The sequence below is a fragment of the Chanos chanos genome, chromosome 16, assembly GCF_902362185.1.
Source record: "Chanos chanos chromosome 16, fChaCha1.1, whole genome shotgun sequence".
In the NCBI taxonomy this organism is placed as follows: Eukaryota; Metazoa; Chordata; class Actinopteri; order Gonorynchiformes; family Chanidae; genus Chanos; species Chanos chanos.
In genome coordinates, this window is record NC_044510.1 from 16,372,974 (window position 1) to 16,386,545 (window position 13,572).

The window sequence follows — 13,572 nt, forward strand, 5'->3', positions numbered from 1 at the left end:
GGGGTCATATGTTGTAAATAAGTCAGATAGGCAACACAAGACCATGTAGAACTTTATATATTAATAAGAGGACCTTAAAATCTGCACTTGCATGAATTGGGAGCCAATGAAGGGAAGCCAGGACAGGTGTAATGTGATCAAACTTCCTTGTTCGGGTCAGGATTCTGGCAGCAGCATTCTGGACCAGCTGAAGACTTCTGATTTTTGTAGAGTTTTGAGAGATGATGCAGTTGTAAAGTTTAGGGTAAGATCACTAAAAAGATGCTTATGCGTAGGGAGGCCAATGATCAGCATTTCAGTTTTGCCTGCATTAAGCATCAGGAAATGTGAAGACATTCAACCCTTAATAACACAAAGACATGCTTCAAGGTTAGCCAATTCAGAGCGGTCACTGTGTCTGATAGGCAAGAAAATCTGAGTATTGTCAGCCTAAAAATGGAAGTTAAGGTTATAACTGCAAATAATGTCATCCAGAGGGAGCATGTAAGTCGAGAATAGGAGAGGGCCAAGGACCGACGCCTGAGGAATGCCATGACCAGAACCTGGACTAGAAACTGTGCTGTGTGCTCTTGCAGATATGACCTGATTTTCCTGATGTTATAGAATATTCAGATGATCATGTGATACACCCAGACTCTCCAGCGAGGCAGGCGGTAATCCTGCAGTGACACATTTGTCTGTATTGGGGTGGGAGATGGGGGGGGGGGGCTCAGCTTCTCCTGAAAGAAACATTTTCAAAAGCCATCTCTATACATTGCGATTATCACCAGCTTAATATGTCTGGGCATGTAAGAATTTTTTTTTAGACTTTGTGAATCATACACACAACTTCTTAAGTGGGGGCCCAGAGGACAAACTAAAATAGACGCAGAAGAGCTGTTACAACAGATACAAAGAAATTCCTCTTTATGCTTGCTACATTTTGCAAACTGTTTGAGAACAGTGATTTTACCACAAATGGGTTGTAGAGTTCAACACTGTGTAAAACAGACTGTATCTCTTTGACTGAAACACTGAAAGCTACTTATGCAACTTTTCAGGATGATTCAGATGGTGACATATATGAAGTGCTCAGACTGACGGAGGACTAAATGGCAAAGCATGAGATAGCATGCTGGGACGTCACTGCCTTTTGAGTGCAAGCTGCCTACAAAGTTCCATGAGTCTTTTGTCACTATAACATTGGGGAAAACGTCCACTAGACAGGCAGATAGCTGAATTGAACTGCCGATTTAAAGAGGACGCTTATGAAATCATGCGAGGTTCGGCTCCCTTCTTACAAGGATCTGCCACTTTTGGCATGAAAGAACTGTTGAAAGCACCATGTGATTTTTATGGGATTGCAATCAGTGATGCTGAATTCACTGTTTTTACCAACACATCGGAGGCAAAACTGATGGAGAGAATTTCCTTTCACAAATTGAAGTATTCGATAGCTGCCCTGCAGACATTTTACCCAATACTGTCTGTTAAGGGCGATCATAACACTCCCTAAGACGTCCTGCAGTGCTGAGAAACATTTCTGTGCAACAAACCGGATCCAGACATCCCTGAGATCATCAGTGTTGCCTGGACCCTTGAACAACTTGACGTTATTGTCATTTGAAAGAGAACTTACAGACACTTTGGATTATGTTGATATTGTGTAAAACCGATAAAGCAGGCCAACATGGTTTCCTTTTTTAGTCTCTCCCACTGTGGCATGGTTATGATTGCAGCCTCTGTGAGTGACGGAGTTCTGAGTTGTAACATACTGTATTGGTTATTTAATTTGTGATTGTATTCCTGTCAGTGCACTAACAAGGGTTATGCAACATTTTTTTTCATCACGAGCCCTGTTATGTATTATGGCTAGCTAGCCATTCATCTAGTCGACTCATAGACAGGCCTATCATGATCTCTCTTAGTAGGTGATGTATTTTGGTGACACTTTTTACCAACTCAACGTTTAAATAAGTAGATATATAATAAACCGAACTAGCACTTTAAGCATTTTATTATGCCGTCTTGTAACTCTGTCCCTCCGCATAACTATTGTACAGTGGTCTGTATGCCTGAATATGTCAGCTCTCTCTACTGGTGCTCTTTAGTTAGGACACTGCAGCAATGACAGTCATGGCTGTATTACTGTTGCAGTCACCACATTGTAAATATCTAAGCTTGCTGAAGAAAACATGCAGTGATGAGCTTCACTCAGGCCTACTATAGGTACAATTGCAATCTTAACACAGGGACACCAAAAGATGTAGGTGTGATAGGATTAATAAATCAGTCTTATAAATCAGTCTCATATAATTTATTAACCATTAATTTGGGTGTTCAATATTCTGTTAATTAAACAACTAGGATTAATGGGATACGCTAGCTGTAACACTGTGCTACAGTCTTAGAGAGTACTGCAGTACTAATGTATTACAATTACACTACTAAATCCATAACACTCATGAACAACCAGGTTGATGAAGGTAATTGGGATTACTTTGATGGCAGAGGTTGGCATTCAGTGAATACTGCGGCAGAAACGGACAGGACAACACTTTATTTCAAAGATACTATTTATTGACAAAGTCAATACTACTTGGCAAACTAGTACTGATATGGTACAATCAATAATCAGCAGCAAACAGAATGATCAAAAGGTAAATGGTAATATAACGGTGATGAGTCTATGTACAGGTATTCAGTGTAGGACTGAATGAGTGTTAGACCAGAGATGAGTGAGTGTGTGTGTGTGTGTGTGAGAGAGAGAGAGAGAGAGCGCGTGTGTGTATGTGGGCGTGTGCCCAGCTGTGCACTGAAGAGAGAGGGAGGAGTTCTTTGGAGAGAGCCTGCGCGCAGGCGCACAGAAAAGAGGAGGAGGAGCGAGGGAGAGAGGCTGTGCGCAGGCGCACAGGCAAGAGGTATGCATGGTATGACAAGCTAGTCTCAAGTAAGTAGGCCCTAAACTCAACAACTCTACCCAACCCTTAAGTCACACTGCAATCCCAATGTTGGAGGTGTGCAATCAGAGAAAGGGAGTTAGAGAGAGAGAGAACACATGCCAGATCTATCCTTCATAAGTTGTAACCAAAAGAAAATAGCAAACGGCTAAAAACCGCATTGTACATGAAATACAGTGTGTACATTTAAATCATAAAAGAATTCAAATAACAACACTTCCTTCACGTTAACTGCATGTAATCTTAATACTAAAGTGTTCCCAGATGCCAGCCTTACTTGGAATAGCTCATTGCGTGGCGACCGAAGGTGCGTCTTTGGTGGCCTGATGAGCAGTGTGATTCGCAGGTCCAGGGAGAAGTTCCTTTCCTTGTCACTTGAAGATCTTCGGGGCTCCGTTACTCGTCCGATGATCTTTAAGGGTTCTTGATTTAGTTCGTCGACGTTTAAAGAAATAAAAAGGGATCCGGTCGCCTTTTCTTCTGTCGAATACTGTGTGCGTTACAGTGTAACTAGCCAGTAGAAGTTAAAGTCACAACTGCGCGAGAGAAGGTACATTAAAACTTTGGCTGTACAAATATCTCGCTTCGTTGTTTCTTTGTCCTTTTCTTCGGCAGAGAAAAGAGACACCCGCTGCTAGCGAGCTTCTGCTAGAGCGAGCCGCTGCTAGGGAGTTGCAGAATTGCGGAGCTAGAAAGAGAGAGAGTTTGGAATTTTCCGCGGTTTTATGGCGAAAATTGCGTCATCACTGTATAGCTGGCTCCATTGCTGTATCCAATACCGTTACAGTGAAATCTGAGAAGATGGGTACAGATTACCCAAGCGGTCAAGCAGGGAATTATGGGTAATAAGGTATACGGGCCTGACAACCCCTACACTACCCATCAGCTACTTTCTGTATCTGCCACTTCACTGATGGCTCTGGCTGAGGTAGTGGAATGATATGGCCTGCACAAATTAACATAAAACAAAAAAGTCTGTGACATGCAACCTTCATACACACGGGACATCAGAAACCTCATAGCACTGTATGAAACACATGTCTAACATGTGTGCATCGTTTTTCAGCCAGATTGCTTCTCCTTCAGAGCAGGATCCTAGTAAGACTTTGCTTTATTTGCTTCAGTAGCCGCGATTTCTGGTTTCTCTCTTGTCTCTGTTGCGTGTTAGTTGCCTTAGTAGCCGTGATTTCTGTTTGCTCTGTGTTCTCTGTTGTCGTTCCACTGCATAAATTACTTCGTCACTTCGTGCTAGATTCTTTCAGGGTTCTCTTTACCTTAGGTTCTCTGTCAGTTAGAACTGTGTGCGCTAGCTTATTTCACTAGGGAGTTTGTTTTGAATTTCTGTCGGTCAGCTGTTGAGTTGCTGATTTGCATTTGTTTGGTACTCTCGGCCACGGCCAATTTACGCGTTGTTCTGAGGGGGCGGGGCTGTAGTCAGCCCTTAAACCGCGAACGCTGTAGTCACGCGACCCTTTAGTAATAGTGCTACCGCCAAGCGGCAGCAGTAGCGGCAGCTGTAGCAGTCTCGTCTCCCTTGTATCGTCGGACGAAGACTCGGTCGGACTAAGACAAGGGAGTCTACCTGTGGGAGTCCACCGAGGAAGGAAAACGAGGAAGCTGAGACAATTGCTGCCTGTCTACCAGACCCTCAGTGATTTAATTCCCACTTGCTTATCTTTATAATTGTGCTTCTACCCACCGCCCTAAATACCTTTGTCCCCCTTCTGCTCTCTCACACTAATCATGTGTCATCTCACTATTCCTGTTCGAGTTTCCTCTCGTACTCTTTGCAGGTGGTGGCCGCTGCATCCTCGCGGACACAACCTGGCTAACCTCATCCACCTGCCGTGCTCTGCTGATACAACTGTTGCCATTGCAGGTGGCCTATGGAACTGCCAGTCGGCGGTACAGAAGGCTGACTTCATCTCTGCCCAAGCCTCAATGCTGTCCTTGCACTTTCTGGCCCTCACCGAGACGTGGATCAGGCCAGAGAACACGGCCACTCCCGCTGCTCTCTCCTCTGCTTTTTCCTTCTCCCACACCTCCAGATCCTCAGGGAGGGGTGGGGGAACTGGCTTCCTGATCTCCCCCTCGTAGAGCTTCCGAGTAACATCTCTCCCTTCCATTTCTCCCTCACCCTTTGAATTTCATGCTGTTTCTGTGTCTTCCCCTTATTAACTACAAATGACTGTTTTCTACCGCCCTCCAGGTCCTCTGCAGGCATTCCTGGACGAATTGGATACCCTCCTTAGCTCCTTCCCTGAGGACAGCACCCCCATCCTACTGCTTGGAGACTTCAACATTCCACTGAATTCTACTCAGTCTGTTGGCCTTCTCTCCCTCCTTCAGTCTTTTGACTTTACCCTCACGGAGTCCCCTGCAACACACAAGGGTGGCAATCAACTGGACCTTGTCTTCACAAGAGGCTGCCAAGTTCCTGATCTCACCGTCACACCGCTTCACGCCTCTGACCACTCCTTCATGTCTTTCTCTCTCTCGATCTCACCCTTCCTGAAATCCTCTGCTCCCAAGCTACCAGTCTCAGCTAGGTGCAACCTTCATACCCTCTCCTCTGGTGCCTTCTCTTCTATGGTCTGCTCCTCTCTCCCATCTGTGGAAGCCTTCTCTCTTCTTCCCGTGGAGGAGAAATCCTCTACAGTCCTCTCCGCACTGGCCTCCTCCCTGGACACCCTCTGCCCCCCCGTCACCAAGCCGGCTCGCCTCTCTGCTCCCAGTCCCTGGCTGACTGATAGCATTCGCGCTGACAGAGCCAAACTTCGCGCGGCTGAACGGAGATGGCGGAAATCGAGATCCCTCAACGATCTATCCTACTACCACTCTCTTCTTTCTTCTTTCTCCTCTACCCTGTCCTCTGCTAAATCTGCCTTCTTCCACTCCAGGATCAACACCGCCTCTTCCAACACCCGAAAACTCTTCTCCACCTTCTCCTCCCTCCTCTCTCTCTCCTCCTCCTCCTCCTCCCTCATCCCTATCTGCAGATGACTTTGTCTCCTTCTTTGAGAAGAAGATTAAAGACATCTGCGACTCCTTTCCCCCATCCCCTCCCACCTCGGATCCTGCACCCCCCCCCCCCCCCACTATCTTTTCCTCCTTCTCCCCTCTATCTGACTCTGAAGCTCTCCTACTTATCAATTCCCATCGTCCTACTACCTGTCCTTTAGATCCTATCCCCTCCCCTCTCTTTCTGGCCATCTCGGATGACATTCTGCCCTACATCTCATCCTTGATCAACAGCTCTCTGTCTACTGGCACGGTTCCTTCTGCTCTGAAGAGGGCACGGGTCAAGCCACTGCTTAAGAAGCCCACTCTAGACCCTGCTGATGTCAGTAGCTACTGTCCAGTCTCTTTCCTACCGTTTCTCTCCAAAACCCTGGAACGTGCAGCATATAACCAACTCTCTCCATATCTTCTCCAGAACAATCTCATGGATCAGAACCAATCTGGATTCAAATCCGGCCACTCCACCGAGACGGCCCCCCTTGCTGTCGCGGAGGAGCTCCACTTGGCCAGAGCAAAGTCTCTCAGCTCTGTCCTCATACTCCTAGACCTCTCCGCAGCATCTGACACGGTCAACCATCAGATACTCCTCTCATCCCTTGCTGGGCTGGGCATCGCGGGTTCTACACTCGCATGGTTCAAGTCCTATCTGTCTGACCATTCCTACCAGGTCTTTTGGAGGGAATCAGTCTCCTCCCCCCGCCCTTTCCACACGGGGGTCCCACAAGGTTCAGTACTTGGTCCACTCCTCTTCTCTCTCTACACCAGATCCCTCGGTCAAGTTATCTCCGCCCATGGTCTCTCTTTCCACTGCTACGCTGATGATACACAACTGTTCTTCTCCTTCCCCCCTCTGACTCCCAGGTTCAACCTTGCATCACAGCCTGCTTAGTGGACATTGCCTCCTGGATGTCTGTTAAGCACCTGAAACTCAACCTGGAGAAAACTGAGCTTCTGTTCTTTCCTGCAAAGAACTCCCCAACTATTGACACTGCAATCACCATCGGGGGATCTGTGGTGTTCCCCACTACAGCAGCCAAAAACCTAGGCATAACCCTGGACAACCAGCTAACCTACTCCGGTCATATCGTGGCAATCACTCGATCCTGCAGATTCTCCCTATACAATATCAGGAGAATCCGCCCCCTTCCTCACACAACAGGCGACCCAGCTCCTGGTCCAAGCGCTTGTCATCTCCAGCCTGGACTACTGCAACGTGCTACTGGCTGGCTTGCCGACCTGCGCCATCAGGCCGCTCCAGCTCGTGCAGAATGCCGCTGCACGCCTGGTCTTCAACCTCCCTAAGCACTCTCATGTCACTCCACTCCTTACTGCGCTCCACTGGCTTCCAGTAGCTGCCCGCATCCAATTCAAGACACTGGTACTGGCCTACCAGGCAACAAGAGGCTCCGCCCCATCATACCTTCAGTCCCTAATAACTCCATATACCACTACTAGAACCCTCCGCTCTACGACCTCTGGTCAGCCGACGGTCCCCTCACTTCGGGAACCCGGCAGCCACTCCTCCCGACCACGCCTCTTCTCTGCCATTGCCCCGAGGTGGTGGAACGACCTCCCTCATACAGTTAGGACTTTGGAATCCCTCACCATCTTCCGCAAGAGACTGAAAACCCACCTCTTCAGAACCCACCTATCCCCCTAAGCCCAACCCCCCCCCCCTCCTTAAAAAAAAAACAAAACAAAAAAAAAAAAAACTTGTCTTGCATCTATGTTTGTCCAAGAATTCCAGGGCGCAATACGAAGGACTAAATCAACGCTCAGTCTTTTTAGCGATGTATGCTTATGAGGTATTAGGAATCTGACGGATGCACTGACTGTAAGTTGCTTTGGCTAAAAGCGTCTGCTAAATGCTAAATTGTAAATTGTAACATAAAATGTATAAAACATGAAATTACGGTATTTGTATTTGAATAACAAAATGTTTGCATGTTCACTAACTTTACAGTTATGGCCACGTTGTCTGACATTTGTGTTGTTTTTATCACCAAAACAAACTTTTATGATTCAGCCAGTACAACATATGTACCTCTCCATAGTTTAACAACCACAGACTAAGAGTAACACAGTGCTGACGACTGTCAGGCGGGGAGTGTGGATGGACATAAGCGCAAGACACGGTGATGGTGATAACAAAAAGGACTTTACTTACAAAAAAAGCAGATAAATAAACAGGTGCAAACAGGAACAAAGACCAGTAACAAAAAGATGCAGCCAAACAGAGTGTATCCAAACACAAACAACAATAGACAAAGGACAAGGCAAACACAAGGGCTTAAATACAAAAGGAGAACTAAACAGGGGAAACATGATTGGCACAAATTAACAAGGGTAAAATGAGGTTAATAAATGGAATAAACAGAATCAGGTGAAAGGCAGAGACACATGGAACAGGGGCACAAGACATTCCAAAACAAAAGTCCAAAACGAGGTGCCGGCAGTGACAACGATGGCAAATTGCAGCCTCTTAAGGAAGCAGTACAGGTTTAACTATCCACTGTTAAAATTAAATGTGTTCAACTTATTAAACGTAAATCAGAACAATGGCAAACATGCTAGTCAGGATTTGGTGAAGTTTCATACAGTAACAAAAAAAATGTAAGTACATTTTTTTAACCTGGTTACAGGTACGATGAAATGCGTTGGACGAGAAAAAAACAGGTCAGCTCAGTTCTGTATGACGTTGCCATCTTACAACGTCAGAGAGAACCAGTATATCCTGAAACTTGACATCAAGGTATTTAATCAGGTAAGTAAGTTGTTGCAGTGTTTGACTAACTTAGCTTGGAATTGACTTCTTAACCCATAACCACCAAAACATTTACAGCATAGCAACGTCAGGTCTGTTAACTTTTTCTGATTTATCAAGGCTCTACGGTTAATTCAAATACTGAGTATTTTGAAATGATAAAATCGGTGATGTTCTGAAGATGTTCTGAACAGCCAACAGTTTTTGCTAACTACTTCAGTTGTTTTGGTCAGTCAGATATATCACTTGATTGGCTTGATAATATGAAGTCTGACATATCTCTTTCTGTAATTGTAAAGTCATTTGTTTTTGAACAAAACAGAACAGAATAGTGGCCTCATTTTCCTAAGCTTTTTTTGTTCATGTTTATTAGCCACCTTTCTTGTATGCATGTGATGTTTGTCTGTGTAATTTCCACAGTACATTTTGTAATAACAACACTTATGTTCTTTTTCCCCTCTAATGACTCTTTCCTGCGTTTCCTCTCCCCCATTTTATCTTTGTACAGCCTTTACGCACTATGACTGCCATGAAAGTGGATGCTAAAGTGGTTTTGTTGGGAGAGGACAGTGTTGGGAAAACCAGCCTCGTGGAGAGATACGTAAATCACCACTTTTGTCCCATATACCGAACCGTGAGTATGGAAGAACATGTAACACCATCTCTTCAACTTTCACAATACGGGGGACCACAGAGAGTGGGTCTGTTTCATTTACTGGGAAATACCATTTGTATCTCCCAGTAAATGTATTGTATTGTATCATTTAGGGAATTTGACTCTTTCAGAACAGACAGAGAAATTGTTGCTGTAATATTTCTTTTACCAATCCAGCCATGATGTTAAGATCTTGAACACAACTTAATCGAATGTTGAAAGTCAAAGTCGTTGAGTAAGAATAAAGAAAAATGACAAGACTAAAACGTTTCTTTTTAACAGACTGTCCCAGCTGAGTTCCTTGCCAAGTCTATCACTATTGGAGACAAAGTGGTTACACTGCAAATATGGGTGAGTTAAAAGACTTTGTTGTCACTTTTGTGTGCTTCCCAAACACAAGCAGTCATTCAGATCCTATGTGCTATCCCCGTTTCTGTTTTTTTCCCCTAAGGACACAGCAGGATCTGAACGATACAAAGCTATGAGCAGGTTATACTCCCGAGGTGCCAGCGCTGCTATTGTCTGCTATGGTAGGTAGCCTTACATTTGATCTGTTTCACTTGGAAATCTTGCAGAGAAATCTCATTACAGTACAGCCTGGGTAAGATATTCTAGACTTAGACTTAGACTGCTTTTATTGTCATTTCCACATATGCCTGACTCATACATACAGGGGAACAAGATTGCATTACACAAGGACCACAGTGCCACATAAAAAAAATAACAAATAAATACTGAGGACAACAACAACAACAAAAAAAAACAAGAAGTATTGAGTAATAAATATGACAGCTGAAAGTACAGAGTAAAAACAGAAAGTACTGAGTAAGAACAGAAAGTACTGAGAAAAAACAGAAAGTACTGAGTAAGAACAGAAAGTACTGAGTAAAAACAGAAAGTACTGAGTAAGAACAGAAAGTACTGAGTAAAAACAGAAAGTACTGAGTAAGAACAGAAAGTACTGAGTAAAAATAGAAAGTACTGAGTAAGAACAGAAAGTACTGAGTAAAAACAGAAGTACTAAGTAAGAACAGAAAGCACTGAGTAAAAACAGAAAGTACTGAGTAAAAACAGAAAGTACTGGGTAAAAGAAAGTACTGAGTAAGAACAGAAAGTACTGAATAAGAACAGAAAGCACTGAGTAAGAACAGAAAGTACTGAGTAAAAGAAAGAACTGAGTAAAGAGTAAAACTTCTACAACATACAATAAAATTTAAAAAAAAAAAAAACCTACATATTACAAACCTAGACATAACAAGCACACCTGACACAGACAGTGACTTACTAGCAACCGCATTCGCATTGTGCAGGTAGGTGAGTTGTTTAGGGTGTTAGTGCAGTGCGAAACTTTGGTCAGCATGAAACCGCTGCATCTGCACATGCCGCCATCGTTTTGTCACATTTAACAGTAAAATGTGTCCTCTGATTCTTTTTCACACAGTGATGGTCTTAAGAATCATAGACAGTCCTCCGTCTATTCAGATAGCGTTAATACCTTCTCCTGACTTTCAGTGGTTTTTCTTTTCTTTTTTGTCATTGCATTATTGGTCTGGTTTTGTCACTGAATCTCAGTAGTACTTGGCTGATTGTTTGTGCTGTAGATTTGACTGAAAGCAGCAGTTTCCAGAAGGCTAGGTTCTGGGTAAAAGAGTTACAGAACTGCGAAGAGGTATTCATGTCTAATTTTTTTATAATGTCTCATTCCCTCCTGAAACATGTGTATTAATACAATGCCATACAGCCCTGGTTTTAAACGTAATGTTGGTAATATTGCAATTTTCAGCACTGCAAAATATACCTATGCGGAACAAAGAATGATCTCATCAAGGAAGACAGCAGCAAACGAAAAGTCAATTATCATGACGTCCAAGAGTTTGCAGATGGTAAACATACATCTTAAATGCAAATTATTGGGCAGTTCATCTTCTTTTTATATTGTAGATGACATAAATAAAGTCCTTCTTTCTTGATGCATGTTTGTGAGTGAATTACGATTGAGAAGCAAAAACAGAATTTCTTTTGGTTCTGTTTTCACAGAGATAGGTGCTCAATATTTTGAAACCTCAAGTATAACGGGAAATAATGTCGGTGAGTACCACTGTAATGTCCTTCTTTTCTTTCTTTCTTTCTTTCTTTCTTTCTTTCTTTCTTTCTTTCTTAATGCATCATTTAACACAGAATGTTTCATAATTTGTTCTCCTTCCGAGATGGACTCTTCCACAAGGTAGCAGAAGACTACAGCAACTCAGCTTCTGCATTCATGCAAGGTAATACAAAACACAGATTATTGTATCCCCACTTTGCATATGGAAAGGGACATCTGTTTATGTATGTATAATTGTGTGTGTGTGTGTGTGTGTGTGTGTGTTTACGTGTGTGTGTCTGCGTGTGTGTGTGTGTGTTTTCTATACCCTGGTTGTCCCTCAATTTTTTCATGTATTTGAACAGTGTGAGCATTTGGGTCAATATGTAATGAGTATCTTGGAATAAGAGTGCTCTTTTGGGGTCAGTTCCCCTAAGTCCACGTAGGCACATTTATTAGGAGTCTGCAATGTAGTCACATTCCCAAGTGGAAGTCCAGGGATTAGATTTAGAATGCAACCTTGCTCAGTTTGACTCTCACCTTTCTCATAGTACACTGTGTCTGGAATCTTTACTCATCAAAGTCATGGTGACACAAAATTTTCACCAAAACATAACTTTTCCCTGTTTCTAACAAATAAGAGATCAGTATTAACTCGTGTAGCTGACAACAACAGCTGTGTATCAAGTTTTATGAACTAACTGCTGCTCTATAATGTATTGCAGAACGTGTTTTTATTGATGTAGAAACACAGCTGAAACCTGTATTTGTAGAAGAACTGACTGCGTTTAACTTCCAGCACTGTGTTTCTTTTCCATACAGAGGAGAAAGGGGTGGACTTAGGACAAAAGAAGGATTCTTATTTTTACACTTGTTGTCATCACTGACTTGTCTCTGGATGAAACAGCCCTGTCATTTCACTCTGAACTTGCTTTCCTCATCCCTCTCTTGGAACTCACTCATTTTAAAGTTTGACTGGAGTTAACTCTCAACACTTAAGAGATACTCGCCACCCCCGAGTAACAAAGCAACACAGCTAAATGATGGAGCAAGTCTCTTATTTGTGGAGCATGGCGGTGTAGCATGTAACTGGGTTACTCAGAGGTGCTCCAGGGCGAGGAGTCTGTTACTCATTTAAACATAAATATGTGTGGGATGCACAGTTGTGTTGCTAAGTTAGATGAATATTTGATCATGTTATACTGTGAACCAACATAGCTCTCAAAGTCATTTTTAAATGAACCCTCATAACTCTTAGAGTAACTGTCGTGTTTACATTACACGTAAACTACTGCTGTGGACCTCAGGTCAGTGCTTTGGAACACACACACACACATACACACACACTCTAACACTTCACAAATACTGACTGTAACTGTAGTGTGTGTTCCCCCTTCACTGAGCTGGATCATTGAGTTCTTAATACATTAATACAGATGTACTGTGATCTCAGAGTGCCCAGCAGGAAGATGATATGTATAACTGTCTGATAGATTAATTTTCTGTTTGTTCTATCCACATGTACTGTAATTAATTCTTAAATGTGGTGTTTATATGGAGGACTTGCACGGCTTGGACGGTGAACAAATTCAAAGCGTGTGTGGCACAAGGGGAAAATGTGGTGAGAGGATTAACATTCAGAATGCGGACTTGTACTCCCTTACACCTCCCTGCCATATTTGCCCCATTGTCGTGCCCTTGTCCCCTACAGTCTTTAATGTGAACCCCAATAATTGCTGATGCAATGCCTCAGAGTCTCTCAATGAATCAAGTAAAATTCTAGAAAGTTCTTCCCCCATTTTCTTTGAAAAATTTCCCACTGACTAGTAGTGTCAGGTCTATAGACATATTTCAACATCAATGCATTTAGCTCTCTATGAGAGATGCCTGGCGTTGCATCAGCAATTATTGAGTAGTATGTTGCCTCTTCTCGCCCTTCTTTATTCTTATTTGATACACGCTGGTCACACAACTCGATGGATTCATTCTGGATGTCTGGATAGCTAATGCACTACATGTTTCTTTCCCTATGGCAGGCTCTTTGTCACATTTAACAAATGATCATTAAGAATCCGGTCGTATTTCGCTAACAGCTGAATTAAGCCTAAAA

The 13,572-nt window shown here is 43.3% G+C and overlaps 1 protein-coding gene and 1 pseudogene across 1 annotated transcript; both read left to right on the forward strand.

Moving 5' to 3' along the window:
* The first annotated feature begins 4,682 nt into the window (after positions 1 to 4,682).
* On the forward strand, positions 4,683 to 7,605 carry LOC115829261 (uncharacterized; annotated as a pseudogene).
* A 1,639-nt stretch (positions 7,606 to 9,244) lies between these two features.
* On the forward strand, positions 9,245 to 12,349 carry LOC115829840 (ras-related protein Rab-24-like). Its single transcript, XM_030794007.1, has 8 exons — positions 9,245 to 9,358; positions 9,662 to 9,730; positions 9,831 to 9,909; positions 10,981 to 11,048; positions 11,163 to 11,262; positions 11,417 to 11,467; positions 11,587 to 11,646; positions 12,285 to 12,349. Exons 1-8 carry the CDS (start codon positions 9,245 to 9,247, stop codon positions 12,347 to 12,349), a joined length of 606 nt encoding a protein of 201 aa, XP_030649867.1.
* Positions 12,350 to 13,572: the final 1,223 nt, after the last annotated feature.